Source organism: Haliotis cracherodii, unplaced genomic scaffold (assembly GCF_022045235.1).
Source record: "Haliotis cracherodii isolate W230 unplaced genomic scaffold, xgHalCrac1.p SCAF_5, whole genome shotgun sequence".
NCBI classification, from domain to species: domain Eukaryota; kingdom Metazoa; phylum Mollusca; class Gastropoda; order Lepetellida; family Haliotidae; genus Haliotis; species Haliotis cracherodii.
Window position 1 is genome coordinate 31,183,553 of NW_027266308.1, and position 14,015 is coordinate 31,197,567.

The window sequence follows — 14,015 nt, forward strand, 5'->3', positions numbered from 1 at the left end:
AGAAGATGACAGTTAAAAATTTGAAACCTAGTCCACATATAGCTGAAATAATTTACACTTAACTCTGAAGATGTAAGTCCAATGTTTTTTGTTGATATATGGTAAAGAGTAAAAGGCAGCTACCATGAGAATTCCTTAGAGCATGTTTAAAGCAAATTCTTATGTGCTAATATTTAAAACGAAGGGATGTAAAAGTAACTTAAAAATGCCACACTTTGAAGACTAATGACACTATGATATGAAATATGCTCGAGATATTTCAGTTTCACTAACTTCTTTAACTACAACCCTAACAAGCTTGTTTTTTTCTCTTTCTGAATGGTTACAAGAACATTTATGTTGTTTGTTTCACTCTTATCCCAGAGACTAAAATGAGCTTTCTTATGTTCATTGGCTCAGGATCATTAAACATCAGTAGAAAAATGAATGCATTTACAAACTTCAAATGCGTGATGAGCAAAAGCAGCAGGCTGCCTCACTGTTAGAGAGTAGGGGTTTATGGGAAACCTAATGAAAGTTGTCTCCCTTTTTATTGTTTGCACAAGCACAGTAATAAATGTTAATGAAGAAACATAAGGACGGGAGTTGATGCATTTGGAGCAGGCCGGAATATTGCTAACATGGAAAGCAGTTGTTAGGGTACTCAAACATTACTGGCGGAACAGGATATGTCATATTGGAAGGAAAACTGAACTCTTGAAGAATATTTATTAATGGGAGTGTCAGAATAATGGCAAAGGGACAATACTGAATAATGAATTTATTTGGCCATCACTAAACTGACATGTTCAGAGACACATAAACAAGGGGTAATTACGCCTTCCTCGTAGACCTGTAACAGAAGCAGGGGCTGATTGCTGTGTGCGACTGCCTCTTCCAATACACTTGTGTTGTAAATCCTTGTAATGTCGATTATTATTCTTAATCAAGCAAAACATATGGTCTTTGTTGTGGTATCTCACATCAGTTCCGCTACTGAGTTATGTTTAAACATGTAAAACCATGAATTTCCTGTATTTATTGCTTTGAAACTGCATGTTTGAATGTCGTAAAATACAATAATCAATTTTATTGTCATTAAATTGATTCCCTTCAACTGCAATGTGTTGGTTATGAAACAGTGAGTGAGTGAGTAAGTTGGGTTTAATTCCTCTTTAAACAGTATCTTAGTCACATCACAATGCGGAGAAGTGACGAAGGTGTACATCTTTGTTGACACCAGCAACCAAATAGTCCCGACAGACAGCTGATCGTAATTCACATACTAAAACACTGAATTACAATAAATGTACAGCAAATATCGCTTTGTGGAATTTAGGGGCCCTGGATCACACTAGGGATATGTCTTGGATGTGAACACACATTGAGTGAGCTCTTGCATCACTTGGCTTGAAAGGAAGAACCAACAGCCAGTTGATGGGACCAATATATGCGTCAGAGAAAACAAAAACAGAACCTCCATGTGTCACTGATCAAGCTGCTTTATCCAAAATGGCAAACTTTCAGACACACCATCTTTTAAGAAATGTTCAAGATAATTATAAAAAAGTCAATAAATACTAAAACTGAAAACTGAAATACGTGCATATCACCTATGATCTTATCCCCAGTATCTTCACAGTTTCTAAAAGTCATCAATTTCACGATAAGCTGACACAATAAAACATTCCTTATCCGTGCCCAGCAGCAGATAATAAGGATACTATCGCAAATAGAAAAATTCCATGGAGAATATCTTCACAAAAGGCAAAAGATGTGGATGGTCAGGTCACTTTATACTAAATAGCTTGATAAAAACAAATAACCACTTAAACTTGTCCCCAGGGGACTACATACAATTCAGGCTTGCTAACTCTCCTTCAATGAGAACCTTAAAACAGAATCACTCAGATGAAAGCACAAGGCATTATGCGCTCAGCAGGGATGCTGCTAGGGGCTTTGTTTGTCTTAATTGTTGCTGCCCCCTGTAAACATCCCCCACCTTAATTCTTCCTCCGTATGCATGGTCAGTTAATGGAATAAAGGATTTCATTAATATAAAGAAAATATAAAGTGTCTTGTAACACTTTGTCTAGTTCACACTATACAAATTACAAGTCACAATTTTGGCCATCATTCTAAGACAGTTTTCATGTATATTTATCATACTAACACTGTTATCAAGCTAGTCAAGTTGAATATCCATAGAACCCCCTTGTTCACCAGACCAACTTCTAAATGCCACTTACAGAGGAAAACAAAGACATATGAATTAATTACTTTTATGCCACACAATAAAGACTTCAGTGGATTAAATCAAATCCGGTTTCATTTCCATGTTAAAACCTTATAATAATTGACAATGTATTGAGTGGCAAAGTCCTTCCTGCATTTCAAATAAAAATCCTGTTTGGTAACTATGAGCCTCGAAACACTAAACAAGTCAGTTGGGGACTACAACAGAAGCAGTGTGGAAGATTGATAGCAACTGTCTCCATTCAAGACTAGTGTGTATGAAGACCTATTGTCCAGAAACAATGTCCCATTAGACGCTGACGCCCGAAGGCGCTAACTGTCCATGTTATGCCGTTACCAGCTCAAAACTAAATAAGATGTAATTGTGATGGCGACTTGATGTCTCCGGATACTAGGAGTGGAACACTTATGGAAATTGCGTCTTCCCGACAGTGTCATTACACACAGTTTGTCTTAGATCATCATCTAGTCTTAAGACCATGATGGTTTCATTGGACTTTGTCAGTACCAATTCTCTGGTGCTAAAATTTCATTTCAGTAAATTAAATTGTCTCATTAATGTCATCAAGAAACGAAACAGTTCCAAGATATCACACAGCGACTGGAATGGTTCATTATTCTGTGTTTATAAATGTATCAATACTTCATTTCCTTTTTTGTATTATCTTGATATTTTATTCCACATGTATGAAAACAAGAAATTATTTCTTTCATATAAAGAGACTTTTAGAATGTAAAGATTAAGGCATTCTGTTTTCTCATGTAATAACAGAAAGACATTTGAACACATACAGACATTCCATTTGGTTCAACTTTCCAACATTTAAATAAATATCTAAAATTAGTATAATACTTAAGGTCAATATTAATGTTCCTTTGTTCACAGAAATTCATATTTGGAAAGAAATATTAGGACAATTTTCCCCAACGATCAGGCACTGATTTAATTGTATGACCCAACTGAACTTGTAAAAGTGAACCATTATCAACAATTATCTAGAAACATGTTTGTCACAAAGTGAACGCTTGTCTCATAATTTACAGAAAGCTTCTCAACATGGAGCAGAAATCTATCATCTCATGCATAATAATTCCATTTGCTACCCTATTGTTCATGCAAAGTGCTCATCGCACCACTGACGAAACCTAACGCTTGAAAAGTTTTTCAATTCCACTACAATTAAAAGATCAGAAGTCATTCTCTTTCAACTAATAATAGTTTTAACAAAAATTCCCAGGTTTAAAAATAGACATTTCACTGCCCCCTCCAAATAATTTCAGCCATCTTATCCCAAGATTTCACTTAGTGATCATGAATTAAAAATGGTCTTTTGTCCAGCAGTAAGCACTTAACAGATGCTTGCACAGTTAGAAACTCTTCTATCTTGAGCAGACACATTTTTCAAGACAAAATGAAATGTCTCACTGGGCGGACTCCTAGTGTCAGGTCAGACGTCAATTCTCAATAAATTTTGAAAAAAAAAGCTTTTAATGAAACATCAGAACATCTGTATGAGGTCTGATTGCTTTCATTATCCAATCAGCACATGGTGGCAGCGAAGATCGTAAGCTGTTTGACACGACAACGTCCGGGCCAACAATTCACAGGTACTGCGACTCGGAGATGTTGATGATAAATGACATCATTCAAATTAGCCACAACTTGTAGAAATCAAAGTCCAAGTCTCCAGACACACTGTCAGTACAACCTGTCATTGTGGCTTCTCCTGTTACACAATCACATCCTTTAAAAATCGCAATTTATTTTCTCTAGATTTCAAATGAAAGAACAGATGAACGAAGTGAGTCTGATGAAAGATATTCGACATTCTCCTGAGTACGGTTTCAGCAATATTCCAGCAATATCATGACCAGGGACACTAGAAATGGGCTTCCAACATTACACCCATGTGGGAATCAAACTTCTTTGACATGAAGAGTGAATGCATTAACCACTGGGCCGCCCCACCACACTTCTACATTCTTAATAGAACAAACAGAAGAATGGGGCAGAAGAGATCCCAAGCAACGCATGCTTGCTTAGCAGACGACTATAATGAGGATTGGGTGGTCACTTTATTTACTTGGCTGTGTGTATTAAAATGTACCAAGAAGATGTTGAATGTTGCTCATGCCGTCAATCTTTGGCAGTTGTAGACCAGACTTAATAATTTACAGGCCACCTTGACATAGCTGGAATATCACTGGCTGGAGTAACACACTCAACCAATGGAAATAACTAAGTGCAATATCATTTTCTTCACATTTGCATTGTTATGACTTCAACTATAATATTATGTCTCATGATGTGTTTAAATCAAATGTGTAGGCACAAATTAATAATAGTTAGTGACATTCCTGAGATGGATGTGTTCCTATGCAGATCATGACAGGCTGATAAATCACCTGTCGTCCAATAAGCGAAGTCTCAAAGCACATTTATATACACATCTATCATTCATGTATGTCCCTTCACTTACTGAAGTATCGAGGATGGCGGCAACAAAATGCCTGAAGGTCAAGCATATATATGTCCCTCGAAGTACTGAGGTGAATTTATCAATTGTGTATGTGCCTTTTAACTTCAGTAATTATCAGAGTGACAAGAAAAAGTGTGACTCATCAAGTATCAAGGTGAATCCATTATTCGTGTATGTGCCTTTTAACTGCACCAGATATCACTAAAGGTGACCAGAAGTGGTGCGACTCATGAGTGATAACAGTGTCCTATACTGATCAGTGCATCTATCATTCCTCTAAGTCACTTCATCTGCTGAAGACTCAACCATGACAACCAAAGTGTGACCGTCAAATGTAAATGGTGTCACTAAGAACATAATGGAAGGAATCCCCTTTCACCAGGGAGCGTGGTGACATTGTCTTATGGCATCATCTGTAGTTGGCTCCATGATGGCTAGAGAGGAGGAGCAGACAGATTCCCCCAAGAAGCAGACGTCAAACTTTGATTACAATTCAAGAAGCTCGATCTGTCTGGAGTGAGTGAAACATGGACAACAAGGATAAACAATGGATTATTACAATCTAATATACCTTGTCCTGCAGATTAGGCACAGCCAAAAGATAATTCACTGATTAGATTTTGTGCGTCTGCTTCATGTTTCTGGGCAGTCATTGTAGGCTAAGTGACAGGGATAAATATGGGATCAACTCCAACAAACACATTTGTTTGATGGCTGATTGGTCAAAGGGTCGAAATGATGGGATAATTTTGTTTTCCGTTGTCCCTTGCCGACTCTCTTTGATGCCACCGAAGCTTCAAATTACATGACACTATGGAGTATGTCACATAGATTGCAAGGGTAGATAACTCCATTAATTGACAATACATCACCCCTGCTAATGCTGTCTACTAAATTGATCAAGTCCCCACAAGGGGTCGTAAACAATACTAATAGGCCAAACTCGATTAAGGCTGCAATTTAGGTGTGAGTGTTTCCATGTCCCAAGATCAATAGATCTTATCTACCTACTAGCTATAGTACCTACTGGATCAGCTGTGATACTTTACAGTGAGCACTTACTTAAACGTGAATCATGAGCCATAAAATGGGCCAGCTACACATTTCCAGTCTTAGCAAGTGATCCATACTCCTGTGTAATGAGGCTCTTTTTCTGCCTCTTTACTTTCTACTTGGCCTTTAACACCCAAGGGTCAGAGACTATACTATATTGAGTTGCTTCCCTTAGGTAAGTCAGGATCAGCTGATTGTTGCTTGGAATCTCAGGTTCGACCCAAATAAGAACCTTCTTCTGCCGGCATCATACATATACTAGTGTGTTTCACTGAAATGGTAACCTGTATCACCTTAGGCTTTCTTCAAACATGAAACCTATCTGTCGTGATATAACTGGATGTTGAAACCCAACACACTCCCTTCAACAAATAACCAAAAAATGTGCCTTTTGTCATAAGTTGAAATATGCATACTCTTGAGGGTTTCTTTCTCCAGTTTTTCATGTAATCAGTCATGAGTGTCATGAGCTCGGCTACAGTAATCTAGAAACCATCTATATGCTGTCATTATCTAATCCATAATGTTTCAAGTCAAACATGAATACTTTATGGTATACATATGAGTTTGATCTACTTGTTTAACTAGCCATAAACTCAAGATACTGACTAATCCTTCCATTCATGTTCAGGTTATAAACAATGATGTAACTGTCTCATAGAGCTAATCACTAAGTGTAATTCATCGCAAATGGTGAAAGTTCAAAGTGTTTGGTGGTATAAGATACTGAGTCATAATGGTAGACTAACATCTAGTCTCTGAAATGAACATATCGTACAGAAAAAAACCAGTTGTTCAGTTATCTTAATAAAAATATAATAAAAGGGAGCCTAGTGACTCTCTTCATTTACAGACACTGATACTGTAGTAATCTAGACTTGCCAAACATTATAGACTTGCATGGGCTGTATTTGATCTATATAAGACAGACTATCATAATGGCAGAAACAAGGAAATGTGATGATGTGAGTTGGCAGGTTAGTGAGTGAGTGAGAGTGAAATTTGGTTTTATTTTTTTAACAGTGTTCTAGTTGTATAACAGAATGGCAACTATTAGAGAAGGAAACTTAGTGACACAGGGCATAGATGTTAAGACTTTAGGGACAGACCAAGGCCCACTTGCACAAATCGAACTTAGTGTTAAGACTATCATAAGCCTATGTTTAAGTATGGGCGTTATGATCATCTTAGCGCTAAGATCGCTTTGTGCAAGTGGGACCAAGGATCATAATGGCGATATCACTGCTTGGCAACAAAATGATGCAACTCAACACAAAGGGCCACCTGGGTCCCTGGCAAGACTGGCAGACAAAATTGGCAATGCATAACATATTATAGGTGACATGTATGGCTTTGAACATAGCAGAGAAGAGGGGATATATAGGGGAAAACCTGGATTACTTGACTTTGGCCAGTGGAGAAGAGCATCTGGAGGTGATCCAAAGGAAGGGAGATATCACCTGGCTTTTGGCTACAGGGAAAATAATAGAGGGGGAACTGAAACACGCTGAGAATAGGATGGCTGTAAATGCTGACAGCTATAATGTGGAACATTTCAATATTGTCTCCCAGTTCCATATAAACACCTGCTTTCTGTACTGCAGTGATGGCAGGCCTAGAACTGTCCAAACTCATAGACTTTAACATGGATTTATGACAGTCATAGTGCTAAGATCACTTTGGAAAGCATGGGTCTGAATAAGTGGTTAGACACCTTGGTATTGCCTGACAAAGCTCATCTAGTCATGACCCATCACTGATCACAGTTATAAAGTGAATAATATTATTGATGAGAAACATTACATACAGATTGCTCTTAATGTTTTTTGGGGGGCTTTTATCAAATTCTTTGGCAACAAGCTATCATTTCTTTTGGTTGTTCTTACAAACATAAACTGTTATATTTTTAGTTTTTGGTAGATTGTTTGTTAATATGTGTGATAAGCTTTCTATATTCTCCTTAAGAGCTTCTCAACTGAGTTTGAAGATAAAAGAACAAGATGATATAAAATCACAGAAATGATTGCATATATTTCTGTTTGAAAATGATCCTTCTTATCAGAGTAAATGTTTAAAACAAAAATCAAAGAAAATCGTCTAACCTTCTGAAATCCAAACCAAGATTGTAGGAGCCACACACACCAGTGTAAATATTTCTTTCTTATCTGCCACTCAAATGATGCAGGTATAAGTATTGTTTAACAGTATATATCCTCTTTTTTATCATTGAGTGCATAACAGCAATCAATTCTTGTTTGAATTTGTATAATATCACACAGCGGCGGTTGGATTCAGGAAACTATTTAAATGATCCATATCATTTTCTTGAAATAGTAGGCAAGCAGTTATCGTTGTAACCTAGGTACTTAACATTTCTATCATCATTATACACATAACCCTCATGCCGGCATGGCAACACTGCTAAAACTCAGGTCTAATGCTCTAATTTTTTTGTCTAAAGATTTGCCCTTTTGAAGTCTTAGGAATTTCTATTTTTAAGCCTCTAAAAAGTTATCAACTCATTTTTTAAATAATCTGAGTTACCGATAATATGTATTGCATTGTTTGTGTATATATGTTAATTCTTTAGTTCTTAATAGTTTTGTCAGTTTAAAACACAAAACACTCATAACAAAGTTGCACTTTTTGAACTGGTAACTGGTAATTTTAAAGTTTTCGACAGCATTTCTCGCCTGTTCTCTGAATTTCTCTGAAAATACTTCAGTAGCTTATACTGACATTTTTCTCTTCTACATCCCAGCCAACCCCAGGGCATTCAGGAGGATCAGACATATCGTGCTTATTTCCGTGCTGATTGCGCATGTTTTATCACAAGCCTAAAAGCCTCCAGCTGCCAGTGTGGGTGCAGTGATTGAGTCCCCAGGAATACATGCATTTGTCATTTCCTTCAATTACATCTTAAATCAGAGATAATCGAACAGAAAGGACAAAAACATTAACCATTTGAATGATAAAAATTCAAATTTTGGAAAAGGTCTTCAAGCTAACAGGAGGTCAAAATTCAACATTTCAGTAACCCAATTGTATCAGTTTTCCATAGTTGTATCATGAAGATTTTTAAACAAATACTTAAATAAAGGTTAACAACTCTTCCAGTAGTTAGCAAGGCAGAATGGAGGACATACAATATCCCTAGCTTGGAGATGGTCCTGTTTGATGTAGTTTCACCAGGGAATACATAGAGTTAATGGGCATGAACTTACAATTTCAATTCCATCAGTTCGACTGAACCATGTTCAACCTATCAGCATGCATTTACAAAAGGTATCATTCAGAACTCACAAAAAAGCTCAAGGGACGTTGCGTAACAAGCAACTAGCCAATGCTGTAACTGTTGTGTTTAATGACTTTAAACGTCTATGGCTGATCAAGGCCAAGATTGTCCCACGAGGAAAAAAATCTCTGTAAATGACAATCAGTTCTTTCGGGAAATTGCTCAAAGCATAATCAAATCTTCTAAATCATTTGTTCCAATAAACAAAATCCTCATGTTTTCATCAGGATGACATAGCATTGTCATTTGTATCTTGGCAGTTCAATATTCCTTTTGTTCCTCTCGCCTATGTTAGATGATCAATAACATGGTGCTATTTCCGTTGAGTGGGAACAGAAAAGAAATATATTTAACTATTCTTAGGTAGGTATTTCCAGAACTAAGATTGTTTGTGGTGAGTGGGTTTTATTCTGCTTTCAGCAAAATCATGGGGGACACCAAAAATCAGCTTCACACATTGTACTCATGTGGAGAATCAACCAAGGCTTCTGCAGTCGGAGCAAACACCTTAACCACTAGGCTTTCCCACTGCTCCAGTGAAGAGATTGTAACAGGTATCAGAGCTAGTACTGGATTATGGGACAAGGTATTCCGTGAACCTACCCTCAGCTGTCTGTAGTGATACCAGCTCGCTGTATGGACTTTCCCCAGCATGGTTGTGGGCCTTCACCCGGGCATTGTAAATACTGTGAAAATGTAGTCCGTCCACGGTGCAAATCATCTCCCGCCCCACATACACCACCTGCAACAAAGAAATACTTATTAAACATACACTTGATAAAATGCTACTGTAGAGAAGTTATAAGGTGGACCTTTTAAGTAATAAAAGTACTGAGAAGGTGCACTTTCTCCACCTATATCAATTTCTGCATCCTTGTTTGGAAAATAGTCCAAATTTATTTGTTGGAGCTAATATGAACTCACAAAGGTTTTAGAATGTTCGAATTCACAATGAAAGATGGTAAGGAGGTTCTGTAGCTCACCTGCCATATTCATATTTTCTACCAGCATTTGGACCACCTAAAATTTACAATTACTGGTTCTGAGTCTTGTTCCACAAAGTGATCTTAGCACAAAGACTGTTGTAAGTCAGTGTCAATGTATGGGAGATACCATTATCTTAGCGGTGAGACTGTGAGACAGAATATTGATCAAATTTTTCTGGCATCTTGTCAGTCTTGTGGTCTTGTGGTCGAACCTCATGTATCAAACACTGATGATGTTTAAGTTTAACATGGATACCAAAGTCAGACACAGTATATGGAATCCAAGCGGACCAGTGCTTGTCTTACTCCCTTAGTCCCCAGCCCTAGACAGGGTAACAACAAGTACCATCTTTTAACACCTTTAGGTTTGATGCGATTGTGGATCGGACTGCCTAGCTTCTGCTCTCTGAGCATACACTCCACTAGGCTATAAAACACATCTTTCCATGATCAGGTACCCTAATTTCTTGGCTCTTCTATATTATATATCCAAACAATGTAATTGTTGAGGCTGTGCTGCTGCTCTTGTAATCAAAGCATTCACCTGGTAATTTACATCCATAACCTGCAGCAGCAGCATCCATTCCCACATTATTTTTTTGCAGACCCAGCACAATAAACAGAACAATTAAACTCTGACTATACCAGAACATCTCCAATCAGGTAGCGCATCAAACAGGAGTTAAGCTATTCTTGGTGTAATCAGACACATGTGCATGGTTGTCTTTGTCCAAGTCAAATTAAATGTTAATTCAGATTTTTGACACCCTGCACAGACTATCTCCTCTTACTGTTGTACACTTCCTGTATATTAAAACAAAGAGAGATAATGCCATATTAACAATGTTTCAGTGTTATCACAACGTCTCAAGTAACTTCTCAAAACCAAAGCATGTCTGCGTTGCTTTGCTTATCTCCCTTTGCATTTCCTGGATCTTTAACAATGGATGACTCAAACGGTACATTCTTCCTCCCTTGATTCTACATTCTCCTCACTGCATATCATCTGAGATTAATGTGTCTGAGAAATTATTCGTTTGCTTATTAGTGATAAGATGTTTCCGGTTTCATGAATGCTAAATGTGAAGAGGACAATGAGAACATAACTCAATATCCATAAATGTCAAAGATGCATCATTTCAAAACTTGTCAGTATAGGTATATAACTGAAAGAGCCATCTTGAAATATTCAACATTTAAATTTGGTTGGGAAACTGGAGACAGAAATGTTAGATCAGCCATCAACAAACATCAATGAAGCTTCATGATTAGTCCACAGGCTATAAAAGAACTTGTATCAGTGACAAGTATCTACATTCATGGAGTTGAGTTTTACAAATTGTAAGAGACTGATATAGCATGACAGACTAACTTCAAACAATTAATAACATTTGTGTAAAAAAGCACCTTCAAAATCACCAAAAGCATCAAAGCGTCCATGTAAAAATGAAAGTGTTTGTAAGATGAGTATTTATGCAGACAGATGCATCTCACTTTCCAGGGCAGTGGCACCGGTTCTCATCTAAAAAGTCTGAAGAAAGTTGATTCTGAAAATACCTGGCAGGTAACCTGTAACTAATATTAGAAATGTCAGTTTACAAATTAATGTCTGTCAAACTGAATCATAGATTTCATCTGGATATGATTCATACTCTCTTTTATTCAGCTTGGAACTCTTCAACTGCCATAAACTTAGCCAAGCAACAAGAATCTAAAACTATAAAATTAGAAGTATATATCCTGAAAGGTTAATGACATTCATCACATCCAAAAGTAACACTTCACAGCTTTCAAATTTCACCTAAGCATCATGGCCAAGCTATAAGTAAGAATGTTGGTTGTGTTGTGAGGATGACAGTGTCTGAGGGGTTCACTGACTGACTGACTGACTGATTATTTTTTTATGCCGCTGTTAACAATATTGCAGCAACATCATGGTGGGGGACACCAGAAATGGGCTTCATACTTTGTACCCATGTGGGGAATCGAACCCGGGTCTTTGTTGTGACAAGCGAACACTTAAACCACTAGGCTACCCCACCGCCCATTTTGTAATGAGCGCGTACCCACAATTCATACAGAATGCTCACCATAACTTTTCAATAGCACATTTTTGTACAGAATAATAACTTTTTCCAAGGCATGTTCACAAAGAATGGTCATGATTATTTCAGGAATGGCATGTTCTATTCAATGGAGGTATAGACGTAGAAACCAGAGTGTTCAATATATTAAACCAGGTAAATTTATGCACAGTGGGGACACTTCCTCAATCGCAAAACAAATTAATGTCAGTTCTTACAAATAAATAAGTCAACATTAGTAACTTCAGACCGCCTATTTAATCATTAACACAAAAAACTTAGAAATCAGTGACATCATTCAGCACAACAATGCAAAACAAGCAACACCCACACTAATATCAGCCAATCAGGAAACCGTAGCCCACTAGTGGGCTTAACCTATTTGTTTTAGGTTTATGGGATCATTGACACTTAAAAATTGTTTCTTAAGCCTATCAAATACCATGGAATCACTTGCAATTTATGTAATACACGCCTCAACTTTACACAAAAAAAGTTTGTACAAAATGGTTGCCATAACTTGTTCCATGTCAGCTACAGATTAGTCCTCCCATATAGCTTATTCAATAGCATATATTCCTACAGACTGGTCCCAATAGCTGATTCAATAGCACATATTCCTACAGACTGGTCCTACTGTTACAATAGTATATATTCCTACAGACTGGTCCCAATAGCTTATTCAATATCATATATTCCTACAGACTGGTCCCAATAGCTTATTCAATATCATATATTCCTACAGACTGGTCCTACTGTTACAATATCAAATATTCCTACAGACTGGTCCTACAGTTTCAATAGCATATATTCCAACAGAATGGTCCCACAAGCTGTTTCAGTATCATATATTCCTACAGAAAGATACCCAAAAAGGTCTTAATAATATGGTAAAAAAGTTCATAAAGAATGATATCTTTTTCAATGCACATTCCTACAGAACTGTCAGTGTAACATTTAATTCCAACTGCATGTTCGCATAGATTGGTCATCACAACTTTCTAATGGAATGGACCGAGCTAGAATCTGACATAAAAAACAGAAACACCAGAACAATATGTTTACCAAATCATTATCAACCTGGCAATCAATATACCATGCAAGCTTTTGTCATCCCAGTGTGATATCCAGAGTTTAAATAGGGATTTAACAAAACAACCTCTGCAAATTGGATAGAGAGAAAAGAGTAATTACAACCTATTGACCTCCACCTGCTCATTCCCACCATCAGAACTCTTGGGGTCGTGACCATCTACTCTGATCAATCGAAATTACACTCTTTAAAACTTGTGTTTTAATCACCTGTACATTGAGTGTGTTTGTATTAACGAAGGCTGAAATATGGTGCCATGATGCCCCATTTCTTGCCTGGACTGATGACACTTGCACTGGATGACCCTAATTGGTGCCAGATCTGACTAAGGGTCTTAAATACACTGAGTGACCCTCTAAATTCTTAACAATTTAATTTCAAGGTCTGTTTTTCTCAGCAATGTCAGACTCGATTAGATTTGACAGTGTCAAAGAAAAGATTTCAACCATCATTACAGCATTAATGTTTCACATTGTTTAGTTGTAGAAATAGTTTGTCAAGTCTATAGACTTGCAATTATTTGCATATAAATAAAGATTATGGTAAGTGATCTCTCTTTTGGGTAGAAATTGATTGACAAATTGTTGTTTTAGTGTCACTATCAACAACAGTGTAAAACAATTTCTAATAAAAATATACTTTAATGACTGCTTGGCAGCTAAACCCCACCTTGAAATAACATCTGATGACCACAAACAATACTTTAATAATGGACAATGAAATAAATTCAAATGGACGGCAAAAATCAATGAAAATAATTCTGGAAAAACAGGGTGGAATTGTTAAGCC

General features: G+C 37.0%; 1 protein-coding gene across 2 annotated transcripts in view; it reads right to left on the reverse strand.

The window, feature by feature from the left end:
* The window catches only part of LOC139442339 (E3 ubiquitin-protein ligase TRIM9-like), a 193,390-nt gene that overhangs the window by 23,179 nt on the left and 156,196 nt on the right, over positions 1 to 14,015 (reverse strand). For both annotated transcript variants that reach the window (XM_071223137.1, XM_071223138.1), the window contains exon 6: positions 9,667 to 9,805. In XM_071223137.1, coding sequence (XP_071079238.1) covers positions 9,667 to 9,805 — 139 coding nt within the window. The remainder of the gene's footprint in view (positions 1 to 9,666; positions 9,806 to 14,015) is intronic.